Source organism: Marmota monax, unplaced genomic scaffold, assembly GCF_021218885.2.
Source record: "Marmota monax isolate L192 unplaced genomic scaffold, Marmota_monax_Labrador192_F-V1.1 WCK01_AAM20220418_F8-fsc00014, whole genome shotgun sequence".
Lineage (NCBI taxonomy): Eukaryota > Metazoa > Chordata > Mammalia > Rodentia > Sciuridae > Marmota > Marmota monax.
Window position 1 is genome coordinate 35,669,327 of NW_026695222.1, and position 27,686 is coordinate 35,697,012.

The 27,686-nt window shown below is 55.5% G+C and overlaps 1 protein-coding gene across 2 annotated transcripts in view; it reads left to right on the plus strand.

Moving 5' to 3' along the window:
• The window catches only part of Phactr3 (phosphatase and actin regulator 3), a 189,239-nt gene that overhangs the window by 155,391 nt on the left and 6,162 nt on the right, over positions 1 to 27,686 (plus strand). For both annotated transcript variants that reach the window (XM_058575407.1, XM_046434020.2), the window contains exons 8-9: positions 4,688 to 4,841; positions 25,188 to 25,243. In XM_058575407.1, the coding sequence (XP_058431390.1) occupies positions 4,688 to 4,841; positions 25,188 to 25,243 (210 nt within the window). The remainder of the gene's footprint in view (positions 1 to 4,687; positions 4,842 to 25,187; positions 25,244 to 27,686) is intronic.

A 27,686-nucleotide genomic window follows, 5' to 3' on the forward strand; every position in this document is an offset into this window, starting at 1 on the left:
CCTGTCAGTGTTTTCTGAATGGTGCACCCATCTTGCCTTCCTGGGTGAAAAACCCGTTTGGTCACGATTACTACCGTTTTTATAAATTATGGGATTTGATTTGCTAAGTTTTGGTTTAAAATTTTGTGCCAGTGTCCTTAGGAGATGGTATCTTTTTCTGGTTTGGCTTCCAAAGTAACTTCTGGCTTCCCAGGAACCCGCTGGGTATTTCCTGTGTGGGGGCTATTTATTCTGGCTTCCCAGGATGACCCGTGGAGTATTTCTTTCTTTTTGATCACCTGGAATTATTTGTAGAATATTAGTTTATTAGTTTTATTTATTTCTTCAATGTTTTGTAGAAATCACTGCTTCATTGCTCTGGGGCTCCAGGGTGTGTGTGTGTGTGGGGGAGGTTGAACTGAAACTGTGTTTACTAGACAGAGGTCTGTGCTGGTCACGGATCTCCCCGACTGAGTTTTGGCAGCCTGTGTCTTTTCCGTTTGTCCATCTAATCTGAATGGTCAAATGTATTGGCATAAAGTGGCTTGGAGTACTTCCTGGTAGCTTTTTAGTATCGCAGAATCCGCTGATGTCTCTCCAGCTCCTGCGCTGGCCACCCTCCTGATCAGCCTGTCCAGGGTGTCATCAGTCTACCAATCTTCTCAGAGAACCAGGCGTTGGTGTCCACGACCTTGTTGCTTTTCTGGTCTTGATTTCGTTGGTTTCTGCTCTGATCATCCTCATTTCTCGCCTCTACCCATGCAGTTGACTTTGCTCTTCTTTTTTGAGTTTCTGAAGATGGACGCTGCAGTCATGATCTGAGACACTTGTCATACAGGCGTTCATTGCTGTAAATGTCCCCCGGGGCACATGTGAGTACACTGTGTGTTCATTCGCTTCAGAATAATTTCTTATTTCCTCTTTGATTTCTTCTTGGAACGATGCATTATTTGGAAATTTTGAAATTTAGTTTCCAAATATTTGAGTATTTTTCCAAAGAGCTGGGTTTCACTCTAGTCACAGAACCCGAGTCCCTGGAGATTTGCTGAGGCTTGTTTATGCTCCACAGAGGGGTCTGCCTGTGTCTTGTGTGCACCCCTGCCTGAGACGAACCTGTGACCTTCTGTTGGTGGAGCGTCGGGAGCGTGGATGAGCCTGGCAGTGGATGGTGTCTTCTTCCCCATCCCCAAATGTTCTGTCCGCTTGTCCTGTGCTGATTGAGACAGGGCTTTGGCGTCTCCAGCTCTAACGTGGGTTCACATATTCTCGGTTCTATGGGTTTCCGTATGTGCATTTTGAAGTTTTCAGGAGGTTCACCCGTTCTGAGGGTCTAACGCCCTCCGGGGGATGTCACCTAATGCTATGAGGTGGCCTTTCCTCGGGCTCTTCCTTACTTGCCGACACATTTCCACTTACTCTGACTAGTGTGCGGATGGAGAGTCTTTCCCTTTTGTGTCTATGGCTGAAGTGTGTGTTCTGCGGGCACCAGGTAGCTCGGTCCTGCTTACCATCCTGAAGTTGCTGGCCTTTAATCGGGGCGTCCAGAATACTTACATTTCATGCCGTTGGTCTGAATCTGTTTGCTGCATGGGATCCTCACTCCTCTCTGCTCTCTCCGCCCCTTTCTGGATGGGTGATCTTGGCCATTCCATTTTGCCGCCTCCGTTGGCTTTTGAACCATTCCCGGGTTTTGCTGTCCTGGTGCTGTTTGCTGTGTTTGTTGTGTGCACCTCTGTTATCACTGAGCGCCTTCAGCCAGGGACGCGGCCTCTGCCCAGTGGCCTCATGCTGCACCCCTCTCCCCTACAGCCTCTGTCCTGGGGCTGTCGTCCACTTGACCCGGACACTCTGAGCCCCGGGCTGTACTGATGAGCAGTTCTCTTACAGAATGAAGTAAGACGTCACATGCTGACACGGTGGTCACCTTGTTTGTGACTCTGCCCTTCGCTCAGATTACGTTCCCATCTGTGTCGTTTCCTTCTGCCCTGACTTCTGTCATTTCCCCCAGTGCCCTTCTGGGTGATTAGTCTTGGAGCTTTCTATGTGCAGAAGGATGTTTATTTTGCCTTCATGTTGACAGATATTTTGCCGAGCAAGAAGCCCTCAGGTTTCCTCTCCCAGCACGTGTCTCCTCCTGGCACTGTGCCTGACTGACCTTCTCCCCACAGCTGGCTCTGATGGCGATGGCCTCAGCACCGTTGTCTTTGTCATGTCTGGGGGTCACAGAGCTCCTTCCTGCCGCTGTGCAGTGTGCCGATTCTTGACCCTCTCACACTGTGACTCGCTTGAGTTCCGTGGCTGTTGGACACTTTATTATCCCTATAAATATTCTTGAGTTTTATTCTGGGAAGCAGCTGAATTACGGGGAAGCTGTCTAACTCATCCAGGTCTGGCTTTTAAGATCCTTACATAGAAGCAGAGCTCGGCCAGGGCTAACCACACCCTCCTGCTGCCTTGGTCACGCTGGTCCAAGGGGAATCGGCAAAGGGAATGGAGACATGGCACTGCAGTGAGAGGGCTCCAGGCTCTGCCCTGGGAGACAAGAGAAGAGCCTTCGAGAGACAGCATCCATGATGGGGTGATCTCGGGCAGCTGGGGTCTGCGATTCTCCGTGATGTTCTTGGCCTCCCTGGGGTGGGTAATGGGAGCTGATGTGCCCAGGGCTGGACACTGTGTCCTGCTCGTGGTGGTGTGGAGTGTGGAAGGCGAGGCGGGGCCCCGGCCATGACGGCTTCGTTGCTTTGGGGCTGCTGCGGTACCTGGGGCGAAGGCGCCAGCATTGTGCTTTCCCAAGATGCAGCCGGTGTCCTTGAATGAGCAACCCACATTGCTGCACCCCTTCGATTGATTTCCAAAGGTTTGAAAATGTCGATCCTGATAATTTTTATTAAGTCATCGTTCTCTTGTTGCTTTCCCTCATTTCACTGACACCACTGACACTCTTTTTAGAAATTACATAAGGAAACTGTTTATTCACAAAACAAATCACAGGAAATCAAAATGTGTAAGTTATACGATCAACCCCTGGCTTTCCTGGGCCAATCTGTGATAAAACAGCGCATGTTTGCAGAACTGAACGCATACACATGGCGCCCTCGTGTGTACTGTGGCTTATTACAGTTTGCCTTCCTCCAGGACCCGCTGGCTTTCCTTGCCCTCCCTTCTCACGGGAGCACCACTCCCAGATGGAGCAGACGTTCCAAGGCCTAGCAGGCGCCCTCTTGTGGACGTTCACGTTGTGTTTAATCTCTTACTCTACCTACTCCCGCGTCCTTTTATGTGCTTTTTATGCCCTTGCCCCATTTATTTTGGGGGGCCGGCTCCTGGGAGTGGGGTTTCCAGGTCTCAGGACACGGAGAGGAAAGGGTGCACGTGGAGAGAAGGTCTGGCCTCATTTCTGAGCTGCTCCTTCCTGCTCCCGGTTAGACACGGCGCTCCTTCAGGGAGGTTGGGTAGAAGGATCAAAGTCATCAAAAGTCTTGCAGCCATTTTTCTGGAAATCTCCTTTTTATGGCTTTTAAGTTTTTAGCAAAATCTGGTAACTTCTTGGTGAACATCTGATAGCCTGCAGGTTCCTCATGAAGATGGTGCAGAAGGTCTGGATGTGGCCCTACTGTGTGCCCTCCTCATAGCCCCAGAGGCTGGAGGTATAGCAGATGGTAATGCTGGCCACTGCACAGAGGCTCCTGGGGGTGGGCCCCCACTTACCTCTGGGTATCTCCAGCAAAAGGCTCTTCTGCCCATTAAGAACAAATACATGGAAAGTTTGTGACAATCCCGAGACGTTTGTGTAGCCTTACAGACTCGCTTTATCAAAAGCTAAAATGATTAAACCACGTTCAGTGGTTTCCTGGCTCAGCAACTGTGGTTCATACCCTTGCCGGGTATTGGACCCTCAGCATCCATGAAGGACTTGTCCCAAGACCTTGGAGACGAATTGAAAAACCCCTGACTCCTTCAGACTCCTCATGGCTCTATAAGTAGGTCATTTATAAACTATCAAAACACCTGTGACAGCCAGATGCTCGTCCAGCTGTGACGCCGCATGGTGGCCTACCTCCCAGTCCCTTCCAGGATGCAGGGAGAGCGGGCTGTTGCTGAATTCAAAGCCCAGGGGAGGAGACAGATGATGAACTGGCCAAGAAGAAGATGTCAGTTGAGGAAGGGACAAGGCAGGCGGTGTGATGGGGACTGACTCCAGCCACATCGCACTGTTCTGAAGGAGGCCAACCCTGGACGGCCCGGGCGGAGCTGGGGTAGGCAGAGGGTAGGAGACTATGGACCCTGGAGATGGGACCTGCTAGGAATACAAGGCTCACGTGGTCAGAAGGGGGTGGGCAGGCAGGCAGGAGGTCAGTGCCACCCTGGGGACGGGGCGATGGCTGCCATGGAGGCAGTTGCTGTGTGATTTACAGCCCAAACTTAGACATCTTTGGAAAAAAAAAAAATGGGCGCTGCAGGTACCAACCAGGGCTGTCCCTGTGACCTAGATGCATGCTCCCCGACCTGGAGCGTGTGGCCTAGTGGGGGCTGGTGAACTGGCTTGGTGGCATTAGGCCCCTGGGCTGGCACACTGGGTCCTTCCAGCTCCCTCCCTCCCTCCCTCCGCCCCAGACCCCCTCCTCCTGCAGGCTGTGTTACTCCAGCACTCCTCTAAGACCTGTTTTCTTTGTCCCCTTATCGCCCTGTCCCCTGATGGGTCTCTTAGGAACCCTGCCCAGGAAATGCAAGAAGGAGCTGCTGGCCGTGAAGCTGAGGAACCGGCCAAGCAGGCAGGAGCTGGAGGACAGGAACATTTTCCCCAGGAGGACGGACGAGGAAAGGCAGGAAATTCGGCAGCAGATTGAAATGAAACTCTCCAAGTAAGTGGCACCGTGCGGACGGGGTGACCTCAAGGTCTCTGAAATCCTGCCGCCTCTGGGCGCTGGGGGTCTGTGCCATGTCCTCACGCCTCGGCACTGGCTGGCTAGCTCTGCTGAGCGTTCTGGCCTCTGTTCCTTCCCATCGCAATTAGACCATCCCAGAGTTTCCCCCAGCCCCTTGCAGGGGAAGCACTCCTGTGGTGGACAGCCGGCGGGACATGCCTTGCACAGGCTCTGGTGGGGGCAGTTCCCATTCACCTCCCACTGGTTTCCTATGAGAATGAGGTTGTCTGGCCTGATACCGCTAGAGCCTCTGAGTTTTCCAAGAAAAACTGTACTCACATATGCACACCTGCGCATACATACACGCATGTGTACACACATACACACACGCACACACATTGTGGAGGAGGGTGTGTTCGCCGGGTCAGTCTGTGGCCCAGAGCCATGAATAAGCACCTTCTGTACCTCCCCACCCAGCCCTAACTTCCGGTGGAGATGACTGTGCTAAGGGGCTGCGCAGTGGGCTACTGCATGCTGGTGGCTGAATGTTCTGGAAGGCAGAGTGGCCAGAAATTAGGGGTTGGACTGTGAAGTGTGGTGGCTTTCAAGAGCCAGCTGCCTCCCAGGTTGCTTTCCCTGTGCCAGAGCCACTGGGGCCAGGACACCCAGAGCTTGCTCCCCCTCCCAGTCCCAGCTGTGGCTACTGCCTGAGGTCAGCGCAGAGTGGCCCAGTGGGCATTACCCAACAAGGAAAACTGGGCTCTTCTAGCAGGCGAGGGCTTAAGGTGGGCCGATGGCAGCCCCAGTTGTCTTGTGTCTCTGGACCAAGGAAGCAGCCAGGGAGCCCCCGCTGCAGTCCCGGTGTGCAGCACCCTCCCCTCCCTCTTCCCCTCCTATGCACAACTGGACGCCCCCAGCCCACCCTCCCCTCTTCCAACCCAGAGTTGGCTCCCTGCAGGGGGAGACAGGCTGTCAGAACTGCTCAGGTGGTGACTCCGTCTCTGCTCCCTGGACCTCCCGTCAGCGCTGGTGCCCCGTGCGCCTCTGGCCTGGGTTTTTCAGCTGTGCAGCAGGGGTGATGCCAGCCTCCTGGCTCCCTGCAGACGAGGCTGCTCAGTGTGGCCCAGGCCTGCTGCAGGTGCTGGGGGCTGAGGCAGGGTGGGCTCTGGAAGCCACAGACCCTGGTTTGCACTGATGATCAGGACATGTTGGCGAGTACCCGCCCGGCTGTGAGGTGCGTGCTGGCTCTCTCAAAGCCCCTGAGAGTGTGTGGGAGATCCTGAGAACCCACTGCGCTCCCCTGAGTGCTGCTGTGCCTAGTAAACCCTGGTGGCCGCTGCTGCTGCAGCCCTAGAGACCTGGAGCCCAGCCTCCAGCCCCTCTGCTGCCCCTGCCCTAAGCTCTGGGGCTGTGATGGCCTGGGGCCCAGATCCAGGTCAAGGAATCCAAGGTGGCCATGGCTCCCGGTCAAGGAGCTTTGAAAGTTCGATGGTGCAGGACTTGAGTGTCCTTGGTGAATGCTCCACTCTGGAGAGGCTGGGAAACCCCTGGCCTCATTAGCCTGCTGGGAGTGAGGTTGTCTAGCCATGGGGTGGGGAGGGACATTGTGTCACCAGGCTGTTGGAAGCTGCTGCACCGTTTCCCTCCCCAGAGTGCCCAGGGGCTGCGGCCACCTTGGGGTTCCTTTCTGCCCCGCAGTGGTGGGACTGGGGGCCCGGGCTTTGGCTTTCCATCTCTCTGGCCCCTCTTGAGCTGGGACATTTTGCCGCCTCCTCCTCCTCCTCCTCCTCCTCCTCCTGAACTTGGCCTAAAGTTCTCAAGTCATCCCAGCAGCTCATGGTCAGCGGGGCTGCACTGCTCATTGGGCCCCAGTTCCTCAGGTGCTGGGTCCTCCTCCCTGTGTGTGGCTTGCAGAGGTCCCTTGACCTACACTGGGGTCACTGGGGCCACAACAGGGTGAGATGGAAATGCATCAGTACCCCAGGCCTGCAGAGCAGGCAGCGCGGCTGACGTCACTGGACAGGTGGGTGGTTCCCCTGTGCACCTGGTGGACACAGCTGACAGGGGCTGCCTTGCTGCCTGGTGTGAGCACGGCTCACTGGCCCAGGGACAGCAGAACCTTGAAGCTGAGACGTGGTGAGTTGAGCTGTAGTCAGAAACTGTTTTCATTGCTGAATGCTTTTCCTGGGTGTGCAGATGGCTTGGTAGTTAAGGTTGTCAGATCTGTACTTCAGGAGCTGATGGACTTTCACCGTGAAGGGCCAGGTAGTGACCACTTTCAGCTTTGTGGCCACACTGTGTTGCACCTCCTTGACTCAGCCATGGAGTCACTGTGGCCAGCGTCGCTGCTGTGTGAAAGAGCAGGCGTGGCCAGGTGGCAGGAGAGCTGTTTACAGTCAGGTAGTGGTTGTGGGACCAGGCGCTCCTATCACTTTAACTGCCTTGTGTGAAAAGTGCCCCGCCTGCAGGTCTTTACCCACCCTTGCCTTCTAACTGTGACCTGGAAAAGGCTTGTCTATTTGAAAAAGTTCTCTTTCAAACTGAAATATTAAGGGACTGGACTTAAACAAAAAATACACATAAATAATGATAGCACAAGTGGTCCAAAAGTACTACCATAGTCGTCATGATGGCACTGGGGACAAGGGAAGCGGGAGCCCGCCCCAGCCATGGATGCACAGGGACACTGGGAGAGTTGGGGCTGCCTGGGATCACCTGCAAGGTCCTTTGCATCACTGTGACCAATGCCTCACAAGAATTCTTCAGAGTGGAAGGGTTTATTTTGGCTCGTGCTTTCCGAGGCTCAGTCCTGGCCATCTGCCTTTAAGGTAGAAACGTCTTGGAGCAGAGGACGGTGGAGCAAAGCTGCCCAGCTCCTGGGCACTGCAGAGCAGAGGCAGGGACTGGGGAGAAGATGAACCCTTGACAGAAGGTCCCAGAGAACTGCTTCCTCCAAATATGTCCCACCTCCCAGTGGCCCATGCAGTTATGGACGTATTAACCCCTCACGTGGTGGAATCCACTGAGGAGTCGGAGACCTCATGATCCAACCATTTCCCTAGAGTGCCACCTCTGGTCCAGGCCACATTGGGGACCAAACCTTCAACACATGAGCCCTTGGGGGACACTGCAGATCAAACCTTAACAGCCTCTTATTTGAGAAGTGCCAAAACCATAGACCCTGGGACTAGACTTATCCCATTACTCATTGGACCCCTAACCAGTTTTAAACCTTAGATTAGAACGCAGCAGCCCGGTGGACATTTGTCTCCATGTTTAGAATTGGAAAGCCAACCAAATAGACACAGGAAACAGCAGTTGAAAAAGGACCCCCGAGGTCCCATGTGGCTTCCCAGGAGCTCTGTGTGTGTCTGCAGGGTAGGCTAATTGGGCCCTTTGTCTTTGCCTCCCTTCAGAGATCTCCCACCATCTCCTGCTGAATAACTCAGCCTCTGGTTGCCCTGGCAACTGGCCATCCTCCACTCCCCGGAGGTGCCTGGTGTTTTCATTTGTTTTAATTTTTCATTTCCAGACCCTTCGTATCTTAAGCCCCACTGCTCGGGCCTCTTCTGGATGAGGTGGTCACTATTGCCACCCCCACCCCACAAACACCCTGCATGCTTAGTCTGGGGACCACAGCACAGTTGGGGTCACCTTTGTGGGGATGAGCCTATTTTCTGGTGGGCACTTAGCTCTCCTTCAAGACCGTGTTGGTAAAGGGACAGAGTGTTGGGGACCTGTCCTGGAAACCACCACCTGGTGCCACCTGCTTCCTGTCTGCCACACCTCCCAGGAGAGCCCACTATGGGGGAGCGGCCATGAGCTGTCAGCCGTCTCTCCCTCCCTGTTAAGTCACCCTCCCTGGACCCCAATTTGGAACTTCTATCATCTCCATCTTACAGCTGAGACCAAGCCTCAGCCAGGGGCCACAGGCTCAAGGGTCCCAGGGCACAGCGTGGTCAGGCCCTGGGCAGGAAGGTGTCGTGTGGCCTCATCTATCCCAGGGTTTTGAAGAGTCTTCGGTTGGTCTGGCTTCACTGTGGGTCTTCCAGCCACCAGCCCACACACAGGGCTCGGGTCGGGGAGACTTCAGACTGTGTCGGGAGGGGAAGACTGCCTGCCTGGTACTACGACGGGGAGGGAGGGCAGCTCCTTGGTGAACACACCCAGGAGGCGGGCAGCCCAGCAGGGCTTGGAGAAGGGAGGGCCGATGGGCTTGAATGCCACCCTGCCCTCTCTGTCGTGCCCCTGTGTAGCAGTGCCACCAGCCCAGGACCTCCCTCCTGCTGTGAGAAGTGGGGAAGGTGGTGGCCCTGCAGAGTTTCTAGGTGAGCCCATATGACGGGTCCCATGAGCACGTTCCCAGAGGAGGGGCCAGGGCTGGAGTGCTGTGGTCATGGCTGTGGCCGGGCACACTCCTGGGCTGATTGTCATTTGCACAGGGCACAAGGCCACCAGCAGGCCTCATGAGGAGGAGAGACTACGCAGGGGTGGGAGGGCACGGATGCCAGCAGCTGGTGGCCAGAAGCCTCGCTGTGCTTGCTGCTGGGGGCCTGTTCTGTGGTGCTGGGACTGTGCCTGGAGACCCGGGGCTGGGCGGCCTTCCTTACTGCTCCCGCGGGGAGCCCTGTGTTCTGAGGCTGCGGGCGAGAGGCCGATTACAGCTCCCTGGCACCCTTCAGGGTTGGCACTGGGCATGTGGATGCCGTCCTTAACTCATCTTCCACCTTCCCTCGGGACGTTTTGTTCTGCATCTAAAAAAGACTGCTTTGTTCAGGTCTGAGGGGGAACACCATGTTCTGGGGGAGAATGTGTGGCTGGAGTGCCCCAACCTCGTCCCCACCACAGCCTCCATCCTCACCCATGGCTGCCATGCCTACCCCACAGCCACCATCCTCTGCCCCTGGCCTCCACCCCTACCCCACGGCTGCCATCCCCCACCACACTCCCACTGAGATCTGAAGTTCTGTGAGGCTGCCTGATGCTCTTTAGGGTGGACAGTGACCATCGCTGGTCCCTCAGCATTAGCATGGAAACGTTTTCTCTGTTGACACCACGGAGAAGTCCTGGGTATGGTGTAGTTTCTCAGTTCTGTGGACACAGAGCTTCAGAAATGTAAAAATCTCACTTTTCTGGGCTTAGCATAGAAAAAAAAATGTTTCTTTTAATTGCCCAAAATAAAGTCAGCCCTTTCCAAGTGTCAGCTCTGTTGCTGGGCAGGAGGCTCTGGGATAGCGGGGAGCCATTGATGGGCATGGGCCCTTCCTGCCCCCACCATGCCCAACTGCCCTCAGAGAGGGCTGGAGCCCAGCTCTCCTAGGGGCCTCGAATCCGGGCCTGTGGGCACCACCCAAGGCAGACAGAAAAGGCCAGGGGTTGTCAACGAGGGTGCTCACAACCGGCCCAGGTCTCTATACACCTGTGTCCTGCTCTGGGCTTTGTGCCCGTTATCTCTTGAAGGCTCCCGAGAGCTCTCTGGGTAGATGCTACTAGTGGTCCCATAGTTTGGATGAGAAAAACTCAACATGGTCAGTCACCTGCCCATGATCACACAGCAGGGAACAACAGGGGGAAACAGCTGGGTGGACGATTGGCTATCCATCCATACGGGTTCCCACACCCAGCTGTGCCTCCCAGTCATGGGGGTAGTTCTGTGAAAGGCAGGTTCCCAGGGCCCACGCCAGATCTGCTGGACAGGGTTCCTTTCCCCCAAGTGACACCACAACCTGATGCTCTACTGTGACTTCTTTTTCAAGCCCCTTGGAAGAGAGTAATTTGAAACTTTTGTATCAAAGTAATCCCTGTTCTTCTTAATAGCTGACTGATGATATCTTAAGTAGAAAGCATGTTGTATAATACATCGTGTCTCCCATTTTGCTTGGGCCACCTGGAAGCTCAGAATAATGTGTGCAGTGCCTGTGGCAAGTGCACTGAGTCGTCTGGGGCGTGTGTCAGTTTGACCTTGTGTTGTGCCTTTTGTCTCAGTTTCCTCAACTCTTCTTTCATCTTTATGAGGGAGTATGTGTTTCTGGACCTTGCATCAAATTCATTACTAGATTTTAACTTTAAACCTTTAAGGGAAATCACATATTTTTAAATGGAGGCCATCTCGGCATGCATGAGATTTTGTCACCTCACACCACGTCAGGAGGGTCCCCTGCTGCTACACCTGTGCAAATGGCCCCTGGAGCAGGCGGTAGCCCCCATCTGAGTTCCCTCCACACTGACAGACTGTCTGCCTCCAGATCTTCACAGACCCTGTAAAGTGGCAGCGATGGCTTTTACACAATAGGGTTTAAATTTTTACAGATTATTTACGTGAGCTTTGTTTCCAGAAGTGTTAAGAAGAAGAAGAAAAATGCCGTGGATTCAGTACAAGCGAAGACCAGGTGTGCAGCAGGGTCTGGGGGTCCAGTGGTGAGGACTGCAGCACGGGGTCCGGTGGGAGGGGTACCATCCTGGCAGAGTGTGAAAACGACCCACCGGTTGCTACAAACCAAAACCACATGAGAGCAGCATCTTTGGCTCTCAATTAAATCAATAGCGGGACGTTTGCATAATGTGATTTAACTCATCATGTTAGTGTCTAAACGACGACGACGAGGAGCTCGGCTGTAACACCCTGCGCCAGGGGCCTTGTCCTCAGGGATGCCGCCCCACGCTGAGGCTTCAGCCACGATCTTGCATCCAAATTTGGAAAGCCAGTGACACTGGCTAAGGCCCAGGTAGACAGTGTGTTAAGGGGAGGCTGACGTTGTGCCCCCTTGTCTAGCCAAGTCCTCACCCACTAGCCCCGGCAGCCCTGAAGCTCTGCACTGGGCACGGTGAGGCCTGGGCGCTGTGTATGTGGGTCCCCCCTCGGTCCTGCAGCAGTGTCACCGTCCTGAGATGGTTCTGATTGTACTCTCTGCCCATGGTTAATGCCTGGGTGTGTGACTGGAGGTGGTGTTTTAAGGTAGAGGACAGACATTTGAGAGGCAGAAGCAGAGGACTCGTCCTAGGGCTTCACGTGCCCTCAGACCTCTCCTGGGGAGCACACTTTAGGGTCAGAAATTCGGGGTTCATGGGATGTGCAGGTGGTAGGTGCTGCGGTGCAGAGATGGCCAGATGGGCTCATAGATGAGTAAGCACATCGCAGCGAACGACAGAACTGGTGCAAAGACAGACCAGGAATCAGCTGCCGAGGAGGACGGCCCGGGGACTAGTGCCACAGGAGGTAGGTGGGTGGGCGTCAGAGAGGGGAGCATGGTTCTGGTGGCTGAAGGTGTGGGCTTCCCTGGCGGGCGAGAGGGTGAGGGCCACCGGGAGCCCAGAGGCAAGGGCCTCTACCGCCACCTGGTTTCGGTTGCTGCTGTGAAGGTTCAACATCAGGCTGAGGCAGAGGGGAATGGAGGGAGGCCAGAGGGGCCATGGGGCTGGCAGTGAGGGCCTCCACACTGTCCACTGGGTGCTCCTGACCACCCCAGTGGGCCCAGGCCAGCCCCTGGTGATGAGGCCTCACCCCACCCCCTCAGCTGTGGGCATACTGGGGTACAGCCTGACCCATCCACTGACAGATCCCTGCAGCCTTAAGTAGGTGCCAGGGAGCTGCTGCTGGCCCCCCCAAGGGCCCTGAGACCTCTCTGCTGTGCTGGGGTGGGCTTGGGGAGCAGGGGGTGGGCAGCGGAGGCTGGCAGTGCCAGTGCTGCAGGGCCAGGGGCCAGGGCCGTCAGGTGGGTGGGCTGCAGAGGAGGCAGAGCAGGAGTTGGGTGGGGCCTGGTGCCCTGTGCCAGGGGAGGGGCACGGCAAGGTGCAGGGGAGAGGGTCAGACCTATGGAGTTGGTGCTGTCCCTGGGCCTTTAGGCCTCTGCTGGTCGGAGGCTGTCCTTTCCTCCGTTCAGGGAGCTCACAAAGGAGCCTGGAGAACAGGCAGGGGCTGCCCGTGGGTTGAGCCTGTCCACCGCAGTCCTGGGTGGTGGAGGTCAGAGGTCAGGGCCCCATCCTGGAGTTCTGTTTGTACCTGTGTCTCTTTCACCATTGGCATGTGCCCCTTTGGCGCCCCCCTCTGGCTTCACGTCACGTTTACAATGGAGAGGGCGCGTGGCCGTTTCCATCGACCCACAGGCTTCCCTGTGTGCAGGTGAGACGCCTGGCCTGCTCCCGGGAACCGTGGCTCTGGGCTTCCTTCTAAACACCACCCAAGGGAGACAAGGGCTCGAGTCTAATTCTCCTTGTTCTGGGAGCCTGCAGGGCTCCTGCCGGCAGGACTTCCTCAATAACCTGGGGTTTCAGGGCTGCCATCTGGAGCCGAGGGCTTCTGTGTGGGTAAAGCAGGAGGTGATGGGGAGGCCACCATCTCCCTCAGTGTCAGGAGCAGGCTGGGGACAGAGCTCGCCCACCTCCACGGCAGAGCTGCCCAAGCCTGGCCTGGGCTGTGGGTTCTGGGCACGAGCCCGTTGGGAGCGTCCCCAGTTGCAGAAGGCTCCAGTTGCTGCAGAGCCTTCAGAGAGGGAAGAGCAGTCCCTCCCAGCACACGGACAGGTCTCGGAGGGGAGGACATGGCTTCCCAAGGTGTGCAAACATGTTTGTCTCCTTGGGCTCTGGGGTCACCCGTGGGGGTGTCTGAGGGATTTTCGGGCAGAAGGTAAGAGACAGAGCTCACCGTTCCCAAGAGGTGTCCTGAGCAGAAGCCGTGGCGTAGCACTTAGCAGAGAGTGCGGCCACAGCAGCGAAGGGAGACTGAGCTCTGGGCTTCCCACTTCCTAGCGGCCTTGGCTGTGGGCAGGAGAGAGACTGCCTCTCCGCAGGCCAGTGTGTGCTGGATCCTGAGGGTCAGTGTCCGGGTCCTCCTCCAGAGCTGCCTCCTGCCTTACACTCCATCTCCAGGTGCTGCCTGTGCCCTCGGACCCCCCAGCAGGGGGTGACTCCAGTGCCCTTCAGGACCTGTTCCTCTGCAGACTGAACCATTCCATGGTCGTTGGCACCTGGAAGCGGAGTAGAAGGGGGAGTAATGAGGGTGAGATGGCCAGAGTCTCCCGGGGGGTCCTGGGAACCATTGAGAGAGGCTTGGGAGCAGGTGACGGCCAGCTGGAACTGATAGGTTGAGTGCCAAGAATGTCCCTACACTCACCTGAGTCCTGGGGACATCTGGCAAGACCCCTCCTGGATGCAGGTGTTCCTGGTGCCCAGGAAGTTCACTGAGCATGGGCAGGAAGCCTGTAGTCGCTCCTCTTTGCCCAGAGCGGGCCACTGTGCCTGGCTGGCAGAAGGGAAGCAGGAGCTGTGTGGAAACCATGTAGCACTCGGGGTGCGCCTGAGCCTCCCCTCCAAGTCTTGGCATAAGGCTCCAGAGAGGCCGTTGTCACTGCTGCCCGGAGGTGCAGAAAGGGACAAGCCATGACCAGCAAGTGAAGGACAAGAGTCTGGGGACTCTTGATGCAGCCAGCCATCGCCCAGGGTTTCTTAGACACATGGGTGGCTTCAGAAATTATCACAGTGACTGGGACTTCTCTTGTATCTTGCGGTGGTCCCAGGAGGCTAGGCAGCTGAGGGACATTTCCTAAGCAGGGAAGTGCCCACTCCAGTGCCTCCAGATGTCCCTCAGACACTCACACAGGCCCAAGTCTGTCAGTCCCAAGGCCATGTGCGGGCACTTCTGTATGGGTGCACCAGGTGTCCACAGAGTGTCCCCGCAGAGGGCACACTCTTGGAGGGCAGAGCAGAGACAGGAGCATGCCCTGTTTGTCCAGGACATTACCACAACCGTCCCCAGTTCAGGAAGAGCTGCTCTGGGACAGCATCTCTGGGACGTGTGTGTGGCTGGCTTGACACTTCTGGGCCCTGTGTGCAGCTGGCGTGGCCTGGTGATTGAGGGTGAGCTGTGGAGTGTTCACCCCGTTGCCCTATGTGGTCACGTCTGCGTGCTGTGGGGCTAACTTCTTGACTTCCACTGTGTCACAGAGCATATCTTGGTGTTTTAGAATTTCCTGTGGGGTGGGCTGGGGTAAGGGGCTGTGGCAGAGCCTGTGCTGTGGGGAGGGTGTGGGGGCTGGGACCCTGATCTGGGGAAGGCATCTCTGCTGAGGGCCTGGTGCTGGGCCAGCACTGGGCTCTGTCCGCACAGTGGGGCACGGAGCAGAAAGTGAAGCTGGAGGGCAGGGTGTGGGCTCGCAGGCCTCCCTGGGGGTCTTGGCCAGCGTCCTGAGGACAGTGGGAACCAGAGCTCCAGTGCACCCGGGGTTCTAGGAAGGTCTGCCTGCAGTGTAGGCTGGGCAAGAAAGGGCAGTGTGGAGGCCATGGATCCTCACAGGCGCCACAGCTCCCCAGGTGAGATACTGGTGGCCTAGACCCCAAGGACACAGGTAGAACCCAGGGGACTTGCAGATTCCTGGGGTGTTAGTCCAAGCAGAACTGAGAGGTTGCCCAGGAGGCTGATGGTAGCCAGAACCAGCCTGAGACAGGTGCTAAGCGAGCGTAAGAGGCTGGGGCAGGCTTGGAGGGAGGGGCTGTGTCCCCGGTGCTCGGGGAGCTGGGGCTGCCAGGGGTGAGGCTGGCAGCCAGGCTCCCAGCTGAGCCCTTGGTGGGCTGAGACTGACTTGAAGGTGATTGTGAGGGCGGGACGCTGCTGATGCCCATGTGGACAACCTCCGTTCCTTTGGTTCCCGAAGCTGGCTGGCCCCCTACCTGGTTCTGGGCCCTGGTCTTCTCAGGGCCCATTCCTCTTGTCATCTGGGCCTCATCTCATGGGTCCCCTCTGTGGGGTTCTCCTCCTGACCCTTTTCTCCAGGCTCTGGGACGCCTGGTCCACTGCTCGGCGCCTGCCTCCTCTCACGTCAGCACAGGGATGGTCAGGATTGGCTGACGGGGGGTAGAGAGCCATCGCGCACCTGTGGTCCTGCCCGGGGCCCACGTGGAGTTGGTGGAGGCTGCAGTGCTGGGCAGTCCCGGCTGCTTGTGGTTGAGGCTGGCTGTGGGCAGGCGTGGTGCTCCCAGGAAGGAGCCTCCCATAACAGCAGGGGCATCCCGAGGGGTGGGGGGGGGGGCGTCTGTTTTCCAGCTGTGCCTATCTCTGGAAGGCATCTGCCCTGTTTTCATTCCCCGCTGGACATGGAGCTGACTGTGGACCTGGAGGGACCTCTGCTGGGAGCACTGGATGTGGGGAGGACCTGCAGTCCCAGGGCTGAGCTGGCTGCTGGGCTGTGTCCAGGGTCTGGCCATGGGGCTGGAACTGCAGCCCTGGGAGAGCTTTGTCCCTCCTGTTCTTGAAGTTGCCTGTGTGTGGCTGACTGCTGCCCTGGCCTTCCTGTGGGGAGGAGCAGCCACCTGAGTGCCACGTATCCAGGACAATCCATAAACTGTCACCAAGGGCCTGCAGCTTCCCGGTGGGTGCTTATAGTTGTTTCCTTAAGATCCTTGTAACAATCCTGAGACGTGGCTATGACGCAGCCCACTCCTTGAGAGAAATGAAGATCAGAAGGAGTAAGTTGTCCACGCCCCGTGGCCCACCTGGTGGGGCCAGGACTGACATTCAGGAGTGGCCGAGGCCAAGATGTACTCTTGGCCTCTGTAACTACCTAGTTGCCAAAGCCTTTTCTAGATGAGGGGGCTGGGGCAGGCCTGGGGCATACCCTCAGGAAGCTGTGGTCCAGAAGGAGACGGGAATGCCCAAAGAACCCCAGACTCGGGTGCTGTGGGCTGTTCCCTGGATGTGCAGGCAGGCCATCTTGGAGATGCAGAAGGTGGCCGGGGCTCTGGGAAGCCAGGCTGCATGGTGGGAAAGAGTTGCCAACACAGTGACCTGGGGAGGTCATGGCGAGTCGGGGGTACAGGGCCCAGATGGGTAGGAAGAACAGGGCAGGAGCGGGATGGGCAGGGACGGTGCTGTGCTGTAGAGAGCTACCCCGAGTGCTTGCACAAAGCAGCGCTCCGCCTGGGCTCCCCAGGTCTCCCACACACCTTGAGGGGCTGACCCTACCGCGAAGAGGGAGGGTGAAGTCCAGAGAAGCCCATGGTTCCTGCAGGGTCAGCTTTGGAGTGCCAGGGCCCCAATCTGAGGCCAACTGTCAGACTCAAGTGTGCTCTGCAGGAAGAGCAGCCGTCTGGAAGAGGCTTGGGTGTGCACGGAACGCCACGCCTAGTGTCAGAGCACTAGTGCTCCTGGCTCCTTTCCACGTCCAGGAGCATTATTTTTATTCTTACACCAGCAAAGTGTGCTTGCTATCAATAATTCAACAATATTGAACAAAGAGAACGCCAACATCCCTGATGTTTTCCTTTTGCAAATTCGAATGCGTTCCCTGGGACACTTGCCTTACTGATGAGCGGTCACTGTACTTTGTTATGGGTCCAGTGAGGTGTTTTGTGTACGATCAACTTGGGAGACCTGGCTTGTCCATCACTGCAAACACTTGTCATTTCTCCGTGATGTATATATATATATATATATTGACCCCATATGAATCAGACCCCTACCTACGTTCCTCCTGCCTGGCCATGACTTTGAACCCATTAAGCAGCCTTGCCCGCCCTGTGACCACCTTCCACGCGGCTCCATGAGTTCAGGTGTCTGACAGTTGGCTTCCAGGTGCGTGGGACCACGTGGTGTTTATCTTTCCGAGTCTGGCTTTTCACTTAGCACGATGATCTCCAGGTCCCTTTCTGTTGCCACGAGTGACAGGATTTCTTTGTTTTTCTGGCTGAAGGATGTTCCTGTGTGGGCACCACGTTCTCTATCGGTTTGCTCGCTGCTGGGTGTACTGGCGGGTTCCCTGTCTTGCCGGTTGAGAGTTGTGCCATAGTAAACGTGGGGCGCAGGGGCCAATTTGATACACTGATTTCACTTGCCTTTGGCTTACCCGCAGTGGCATTGCTGGGTCCTGTGGTAGTTCTGCTTTTAATTTTTGGAGGAAACTCCGTACTATTTGCCACACTGGCTGCGCTCACATACAGCATGAAGGCTTTTGGGTTCCTTATGTGCTGGATATTAATCCTTTTGTGGACAGGAAGCGTGCAAATATTTGCCTGCTGCAGGTAGTCTCTGCGCTGATGGCTTTTGCCGTGTGGAGCTTTGTAGCTGGATGGGACTCCAGTCTTCGGCTGCCTCTGCTCTCACATTCTTGTCCCAAAAAAATCTTTGTCCAGATCCGTGTTATAGTGTGTCTGCTCCATGTTTTCTCATAGTTGTTTTACGGTTTGGGGTTTCACATTTAGTGCTTCAGTCAATTTTGACCTGAGCGTGTGGTGAGCCGGGGGTCTCCTCCTCCTCCTACCTGTGGCCAGTTCCCCAGGACCATTGATTGAAGGTGTCCTGCCATAGCCGTGTTCTTGGCACTCTGGTTGTCTTGGTTCTTGTTGTTCTAGCAAAGGGGCTCAGCTTGTCGATGGGCACCAGCATCAGAGGTGCTGAGAAGCTGGGCTTCTTGGTAGGCTGGCACTCGGCCCTGAGATGGGAAGATCTCGGCTCCGCTCTCCTCCCTGTGTGCACGTGACCCAGGGTACCCGGTTTCTCTGCGCCTTGGTTTCCCTGGTCTATAATGTGCCCACCGCTAGTCCCCTCCAGAGTCACTGAGGAGTTGGTGAAGGCAGTGTGGCGAGGTGTGCACTCGGGAAGGGGGGGGGAGCTGAAGTCTGGCAGGTCCCTGACTCAGTTTCCCACCTGGCAGGTAAGCGGTGGTCAGTGACAAGTCTCAGAATCGGGGTTCGCAGGCCATGTGGAAGCCTTGTGACCTGTGTGACCTGGGGAGAGAGGTGCCAGGCGGTGGCTGTGCCAGCTTCCTCCTCGCATGAGCTCTGCAGCAGTGCAGGCCAGGGAGGCCTGGCTTGCAGAGCCCCAGAGCTCGTCCTGGGGGTGGATGTGCATGCCCCAAGAGTGACAGCCCCATGTCACCCCCTCAGAGCTGCTCCACCTGCTATTGGCCAGTCTGGCCCACATCATGGCCCCTCCTCTTTTGCACAACTCTTGGGTCCTGCTCTCCGGGTCTCACTGAGCCCTGGCGGATGGGCTGACCAAGCTGTTGGGAGGAGAGGCCCCGTGTGTCAGCCGCTCTCCCAGGGTTGTCTGGGGAGGCAGTTTTCCCTTATTCACTCAGGAAAGGTTAGAGTCCTAAACTACAGTGGCCAGCCCAGTGGGAGCAGTCACCAGACACTAAATCCAGGGACCAGCTTGGTGTGCATGGCCATCTCTTGGGGCAAGTAGGGCTTCACACCTCCAAGCTGCAAAATTGGGCTCAGGGAAGGCCAGGACTTACTGAGGCATCTCTGCAAAGGCAGTGGAGGCAGCCTCCAGTTCCCGGCTGGTGGAGGCCCGTGCTGACAGCCTGAGGGGCTGCGACTCCCAGGCCATGCTGGAGGTGGCTTGGACCCAGCCCTGCACTCACAGGCCAGGGCCTGGGGCACATTCTGGACATGTTGGACTCTGCGGTGGGCAGCCTGATCTTGATCTGACTCTCCTTCCTGTGGGCACCCGATCTTCCCATCCCCCCAAATGTGGGACACATGTAAAAATTAGAGCATATAATTATATAATAGCATTATTATGATGTATTAATGTTAATATGCTACCAAAAAAATCTTCAATATAGCATATAATATTAATACCTAACGGTAGCATAGTTATAATGCATTATTAATAGAATACCTATAAAAGTATAGCATGTAAAGCAGTATAATTATAATAAATATAGTACATAACAATCATAATAGTGATATAGTATAATGTAGTAATGTTAACATACCTATAAAAATTTAGCATATAATATGGTTATATAATAGTAATATAATGTATTAATAAAACACCTATCAAAACTTAAATGTAGTATATAATATGTAATTATATAACATAATAACATATACGCTCTAGATTATGATTTCCAACCTATTTCAATGTCAATTTCACTGAAATACGTACAGAATTGAAAACCTGAGGCTTGAGGGGTCAAGGAGCCCATGGCCAGTGGACAAGGCAGACAGGCCTCGGGCAGCAGCAGCCTATTCGTGGTGTGACCTTTTTGTTTAAAATATGCATTAATAATGACATCCCAAGGGACTTTATACAAGAAAGGGAGAAGGACACCCTGTCACCCATGTGTGCTGTCTCTATTTCCTTGGTCCCTGAGCCCTTTGCAACCTGCTGCTGCCTTCTCCCATGTCAGGAGCGGCCCCCAGGGTCCACTCTGGGGGACTGCTCCCGGGGCAGCCCAGAGGAGAAGGCAGCACTCAGCAGATCCTCTACCGGGCTCTAGGGCAGGTGGTGTGAGCAGGGGAGCTGCTGCCCAGCTCAGGAAGCCTGTGCAGGAGGCACATTTGTGTGGACTCTGAGGGCTGCTTCTCCCTGGCATGTGCCTGGCAGGGGCGGCATCTGATGGGGGAGTGGGCATCTGGGGGAGGAGGGTGTGAGTCCGATGGAGGAGCCCTTCTTCCCTGGACTGCAGTGCCGCTGGCAGGTTGGAGGCTTTGGCATTTCCTGAGGCGGAAGAGAGGAGCCTCGGCACTGCACACTGGAGGATAATAGCAGTGACATCATAGTGCCACCTGTTTGTGTGCCAGCTCCAGCTGTGCTTAATGTCCTGGTCCCCCGTAGTACCCTATTGGTTTGTAGGGGCATGTGGGGAGGGCAGTGGCCCAGATCAGCCCACTGATCAGAGGCAAAGCTGGGGCTTCCGTTCAAAGGTTGTGCCAATGTGGTGGCCCTCAGTGCTGATGCAGAGAGAATGCAAATCTGACGCCTTGATTCCTAGGGACTGAGGAAGGGGGAAGCACAGCTACCTCGCCTCCCTGCAGAACCGCTGTGTGCACCCAGCCCCTGACTGGGGGCTTTGTTGTGTGGGTGCAGTCTGCCTCTCCTCTCCTCCCTCCTCCCCTCCCCCTTCCTCCCTCCTCCCCTCCCCCTTCCTCCCTCCTCCCCTCCCCCTTCCTCCCTCCTCCCCTCCCCCTTCCTCCCTCCTCCCCTCCTCCCCCCCTCCTCCCCTCCCCCTTCCTCCCTCCTCCCCTCCCCCTTCCTCCCTTCCCCATCCTCCCCTCTCCCCTTCACTCCTCCCTCCTCCCCTCCTCCTCTCCTCCTCTCCCCCTTCCTCCCTTCCTCCTCCCTCTTCCCCTCCTCCCCTCTCCCTCCTCTCCTCCTCCTCCCCTCCCTCCTTCCCTCCACCTCCTCCCCTCCACCTCCTTCCCTCCACCTCCTCTCTACCTCTCCTCCCCTCCTCCTCCTCTCCTTCTCCCCTCCTCCTCCTCTCCTTCTCCCCTCCTCCTCCTCTCCTTCTCCCCTCCTCCTCCTCTCCTTCTCCCCTCCTCCTCCTTCTCCCCTCCTCCTCCTCCTCCTCCTCCTCCTCCCCCCCTCCTCCTCCTCTCCTTCTCCCCCCCTCCTCCTTCTCCCCTCCTCCTCCTCCTCCTTCTCCCCCCCTCCTCCTCCTCTCCTTCTCCCCTCCTCCTCCTCCTCCTTCTCCCCCCCTCCTCCTCCTCTCCTTCTCCCCTCCTCCTCCTCCCCCCCCCACTGTTCCCTGTCCTATTTGGTTAACAGTGCAGGTCAGATGTGTAGGTGACCACCATAGGAGGCAAGTGGGAAGGCAGATGGACCCAGAAAGCCCCCGTGGGGCTGGCATCCTGTCCCCACAGCCCCTGAGGCCCCATGGTGACAGCCACATGGCAGCACCTGGATGCCCTGTGGCGCCCACGTGGTACTGGACACCTGTGACTCCTGTTTGAGTCCTGGTTCCCCTGCCCAGCCCACCCTGCGGCCTCCCTGCGGCCTCCCTGCGGCCTCCCTGCGGCCTCCCTGCCACCCTCTCCTGTGTGCGCGTGGGTGGATGCTGCTGTCCCTGGCATTTCTTCCTTGGTTCACGCGCCCCCTGCAGGGCACTGCAATCAGCTGCCACACTTGGGCTTTCCGAGTGCCGAGAGTCAGAAACAGCCCGCGGCTTCCCCAGCGTCAGCGGCAGCTGCACATGGGCGGTGGATCTCCGAAGCAGGAGAGGGGAGTACCGGGGAATCCCGCGGGCCACTGGGTGCTACTGTCCCCTCCGCTCCGGCCCTTGGCCTCTTCTGCTCCCAGCTGTTTCTACCTGGTCCTCTGGGCACTCCTTGCTCCCCAGACCCAAGCCATGGACACTCAGCTGTGTGGCTGTCCTGAATATGCAGAGTGGTACAGGGACAGGAACTCACCTGTTCCCCCATCCACAGAGTGGGTGTTCACGGGGTCTCATTTCATGGAGCTTCAGGACCTCAGAGGAGGTCCCGATTCAGCCTGACCTCCTCCTCCTGGGCTGTGACTTTACCCACAGGATGCCCACATCTACTCTGACACTGCTTGTCAGCCAGGGTTCACTGTGCCCCTGCCTGGACCTCGCCGCCCAGGCGACAGCCCTCTCTCTGTCTTGACTAGCCCGGCCTCTCACCCTGTCCCTGCCAGCTAGTGTCCACAGTGGCTTCTGGAACCAGCTTTGGGTTTGATTCTAGCCCCAGGGGCCCCTGCAGCTGCCTCCCTGAGCCTCTACCCATCCACAGCCAGCTTGGGGCCATGCAGATGGATGGGGTACCCCTAGTCCCTGTCACTCAGACCCAGTAAGTAGCAGGCTCTCTTGCTGTTCCCATTCTACAGGGGCTCAGACATGTGGTGCATTGAGCCAGCCCCAGGTCTTTAAGTGACATTGAACTGACATTTTTTACATTTTTCTTCCCAGGGTTTTGTGTGTGGAATTGGGGAAGATGGGCCACTATTTTTTAAGTGCCTCCATACAATCCCAAATGCTTATTAATAACCTAATAACCACAGTGGTCACAGCGTGATGGTGATCACAGCAAATGCTACAGGGCCCTTCGCTTGGTAGTCACCACAACTCTGGCCCCAGGAGAAATTTTCCTCATCAGTCACCTCATTTCATGTGCTTGGGACCTCTGGGAAGGAAGACTCCCACACCCTCGCTGTGCACGTCATTCAAGGGTCTGTGGCTTACCCGGGGCCACAGTGGTCAGTGCTGGCGCTGGGACGCAGACTTGGCAACTCCAAGCCTTGGCCAAGGTGCTGAGTGGCCACTTGGGCTGCACCAGTGCAGCCGGTGCCGGGGGATGGGGCGCAGGTAACTAGATGGGGGTCTGACCAGTGCAGTAAGTTTTGTCACCTGTGGCCTCTGTAGCCTCTCAACCCTGAGATGGACAAAAGACTTGTGTGTGGGCAGCGGAAGTTCCAGGTGCCAGAGCAGCCACTGCTGCACACAGGAGGAGCAGTTGGGCCGGCCAGAGGAAAGAGGCCTGCTGGGAGTGCTCTTTATTTTTTTGTGGTGCTGGGGATTGCTCACCCACAAACGTCAGAGAAAAGGTGTAAATTGAGGGCATAACATCTGGGAAGGAATTTATAAAGACCTTGTGCTCTTTATTCATAGACATCCTTGAAATAATTTCTAAAGAAATCCCCAAATTCCAAGCAAGTGTTTTAAAACACCATTGTGCATTATCTCATCTGATTCTCACCACTCCGTGAAGATCTGTTGTTTAGTCCTCATTGTGGGAGAAGATAAGGCTCAGAGAAGTAAAGTAACCTGCCCAAGGACACATAGCTGAGAAGTTACACGCCTCAAACTTGAGTCCCAAACTTTTGTCCTCCTGCTTCCAAAGCCTATGTGCCACTGCTCTGCCACACCACCTAACTGTCCTTGGGGGCGACCTGTTTCTTGAACACTGCAGGAGGGAGCCTTGTCTTCCTGAGCCCAGAGGCTGCAGAGCTGACCACTTCGTTGCCTCCTCAGGAACCTTCGCTGGCTCCCCACTATGTGCAAGCTCACCCCGACAACTGACTTCCTCTCTTTCTCATCTCCTTCCACCTCCAAGAGCTTTCCATTCTGCGCACCTCCCCCTCCAATGTGGACTCTGCACAAGGCACAGGTTTTCTCTTCTGAAGCCTGCCTTGGTCCCTCGTGGTCTTTAACTCAGGGACCAGTGTCTACAGGGAGGAGTGACCTTCCCCGCACTGGCTCCTCATGCAGGTCTCAGTGGAAATGTGTCTCCTCAGGCCCATTCAGCCCTCACCCCTGGCGCCCAGGTCTTCTCTCCCCCTTAGCATGGCCTCTCTGAAACGGTGGTGCTTTGTCTGATGGCCCTTGGACTGGGGGCTTCCCAAGGGCAGGAAGGCTCCTCTGCTCAGGCTGTGTTCTGGGGGCTGGAACAGTGCCCAGCATGAAGCAATAGTCCACAGCTACTTGCTGACTGATCAGAAAAGGGCATGTGGGGGGTTAGGGCCTGACAGCGGGGAGCAAGGTTCAGTGAGCTAGGCTCTGCCTGCGTGGCTGGGGACAGATGGAGAAGGCCCTCTTCCCTGGGTTCCAGCCAGTTGTCGGGGCAGTTCACATCTCGGGGAACATCAGACGAGCTGCAGGAGCCACCACCCACAGAGACCAAAGAGACATGAAGCCCCTGGGGGCGAGAGCCAACTGTTGGGTTGCAGAGTGGAGGGCGGCTGGGCTTTGTGCCGGGACAGGCGGTAAATCAGAGGCTTATTTTTGGAGGCAACATCCTCACTGGGGCAAAATGTTATGGCCTCAAATTCTGGGTATTCAAAGCCTTGGCCCTGTTGCCTCCCTGTGGTGGCTAAAGGATCCGGAAGTGGGACATTTTCTGGCTCTGACCCAAGGACAACATTATCTGAGGCTCCAATTATTTTTGTAACTAACATTAATTTTGGCTAATTATGCCTCCCACTCCTGACAAAAACCTTTGTTTATGTGTGTTGGGGTTTTATTTTTTCTTTCTTTGGCTGCATTCTCCAAGTCCCCATGTGAGAGGCCATTTGAAAAGGAAATGAGGATTTGTCTTCAGAAGCAAGCGGCACAGTGGCTCCGCGTGGAGGAGGAGGGGAGGGGAGCGACGCGGCGATGGGCTGGCTCTCAGAGGAGATTCCCAGTTCCTATTGAGCGCTGGCAGTGCGCGTCACTGACAAGGGGGGGACGCCCTCAGACCTCCTTAGACACTCCCCTGTGCTGGCTGCTTGGTGCCTGGGCTGATGGCGGGGCTGGGCTGGGAGGTGTGGAGCTCCCAGCACCTCCAGAGCCGGAAGCCTGGAGACAGGTGGCGCCACCTGCCCTCCCCCAGCTGGTGGGCCAGAGGAGGGATTTTCTGAATGGACACTCCTGGCAAGCTTTGGGTGAGGAGGCTGGGAAAGGAAGACCTGGACCCCTGGAGTTGGAGCAAGGACAGCCCTCTCTCCCGCCTGGGAGCCTGACTTGATTTTGCCACCAAGAGGCAACAAAGGTTCACTCTCACTCCTTCCACTTTTTGAGAGGCCATCTCCAGGGGTGTGCCAGCCGCCCTTGCCTGCCTGGACCTGGGGTGAAATTTGCAGGCAGCCACCATGGTGCAAAATGTAATTTTAGTGCTTTTCCGCAGACGGCTGAGCCAAAGACCTGCCGTGGAGGAGCTGGAGAGAAGAAATATCCTGAAACGTGAGTAGCTGAGGGTGCCTCTGGAGGGTTCCTTCACGTGCTGAGCCTGCTAACCCAGCTGGCTCTGTGGTTCCCCTGGGTCCCACGAGTCACGAGTAGGAAAGCTGATGGGTGTGGTGGATGGGGGTCCCGACGGCCAACGGGATCACTGGCCCAGGTCCCAAGTCTTACTAGAGAAGGACATGCTCCTTGGTTCTCACGCCCAAGAGAATAAAGCAGGCCACTGAAAGGAGTAGGGAGCCACAGGACTCTCTAGAGGGTCAGCACTTTGAGATTCTGTGTTGCTCGGGCCTGGAGCTTCCCCAGGAAAGCATGTAATTAAATCTTGTGCTGAACACAGGTGTCCATGGGTAATCTCCACCCACACAGAGTTCTGTGTCCTTAAAGTCTCTGGTGTTTGGGTGTTAAAACTCCTTCAGTGTTTCTCGGTATGTTTTTCACCTGGTCAACAGATTTCAATTTTTCAAACATTTTTCATAAAGAAGTGTCTCCTAAGGGCCAATTGCATAGCATGATAAAGTTTTTCTTTTCTTTTTATGTGATGAATACTGCAAAGGTTCCTTCGGTTTGGTTTTTGTTTGCAAACATCTCTTTACAAAGTTCTAGTAGTTCTAAGACCAGCTGGGGCCCTGCACTCTGGTGATCCCTCCCCTTTCTTGGCCTCAATGCCTTCATTAGCTGCCCAAAGCAACTCTCTCTGTCATTGAAAAATATTTAACCCTAAAGATTAACGATTAAAAATTACTCGTTTTATTTTTTAAACTGAAGAAATGGCAACTACCGTGGGCGACGTCTGAGGATTGTACTGATGCCAGGCATAATTAAGTAGGTAGACAGAAAAGCTGTTTGTTATCAAATATTCAGGATTTAAAGAACCAAAGCCACTTGTTTATAAATGTGTGGAAGCCACAGATGCCATTGCTAGTACTAGTCCAGTAAGTCGTAGCCGGGAAGTGCCATGCTCCCAGCAGCCTGCTGCCCACAACAGGAAGAGACACTAGAGATGCTGCCTACCAGAGTCCTTCTTCCTGTCCACACTGGCCTCTCTCCTGTCATGGGCAGCCAGGTCCTCCCACCGGCAAGCGCTTCTAGTTGTGTTATGTTTTGTGAATGTTAAACCCTTAAAAATAGAACTGTGCTGTGAATAGAGGGCTAGTGAGTGGACAGCTGGAACTGATCACACTTTCCTTCTGTGCACAAAGGGAAATGGACCTCTCTGCAGTGGTCAGGGCAATGCTGCCGTAAAACCGCACCTTTATCAGTGAACCCGGCCGGTCCTTAGCTCAGAAGCCTTCTTAAGTGTCCTGAGGGAAGGACCTGAGAAGCTCATCACTAGGGTTGTAGTGGGTGGTCTGTGTGCTTGTTCTGTGGGAATGAGAACAGGGTAGCCACACAAGGCCCAGTACAGAGCAACACACTCACGAGCCCTTGACACATGTACGCCAGACACTCACACCAGAAGGCATTTCTGCTGGTAATCAAATCTAAGTTATCATAACTTTACATTTGCTTCTCTTCAAGTTGGGAACTCATGACTAATTGCAGTCATAGCTATGGGACACTCAGAACTCTGCCTGTGTGTTCATAGACAGCAGAGCCCGAGACACGGGCCCCTTTGTACATGACCACAGTGATTCTCTAGTAGGCCCAGGTGTACCAGCCTTGCTTTTAGTACATTCAGTCTTTACTACAACATGTGAGGTTGTCCTGAGGTCTGAGAGGAAGTGTGATGCTTTAGCAAATTACCGTTGCAGGACAGAACTGGAGTCCAACCCCAGGTGTGCCTTGCCCTATCAGCCGTATTCTTAACCACGGTGTGAGGAAAAGCTTCACATTCCTAAACATCCTTGGAAGACAACTTACGACTGTCCAGGCGGCTGGAGTGGCTTCCCACAAGGATGGGTGTAGAGGTCCTGCCTATGGACCCACTTTATATAAGGCCTTCTAGTTCTGCAAAGAAAAAGCTCACATACATGTTGCTAAGGTCACTTGCGGGGGAGGCGTGGGGGCTTAGGCTGGCAGGAGGGACTTCTTGGAGCAGGTGACTCACTTATACCTGAAGCAGAGAACAGTCTGACAGGTCTTCCAATGATCACCTCCCAATGACCCTGCCTCGCTCACAGGCCTTGGTAACAACAAAGTTCTGATTTTGCTAGCTCCCCCGACCCCATGTGGAGGCTGTTCTTGGGGTTTGTCTGTGGCCTGAAATTTGATAAATTACATTCACATCACTTAAATCCAACGTGGCTGGTCTTATATCTGAATCCTGCACACTTCTTTTTTAACTATATCATCCACTTTCTAATCATAGCTATTTTTTTTTCCTGGCTTATCACTTGGCTAAAGAACCAAGCAATCATAGGGTTTTATTTCCTTTTCTAAAATGCTCTAATGTAAGAAGACTCTTTTAAAAAAATTATTGAGAAGTGCAATTTCTGACATT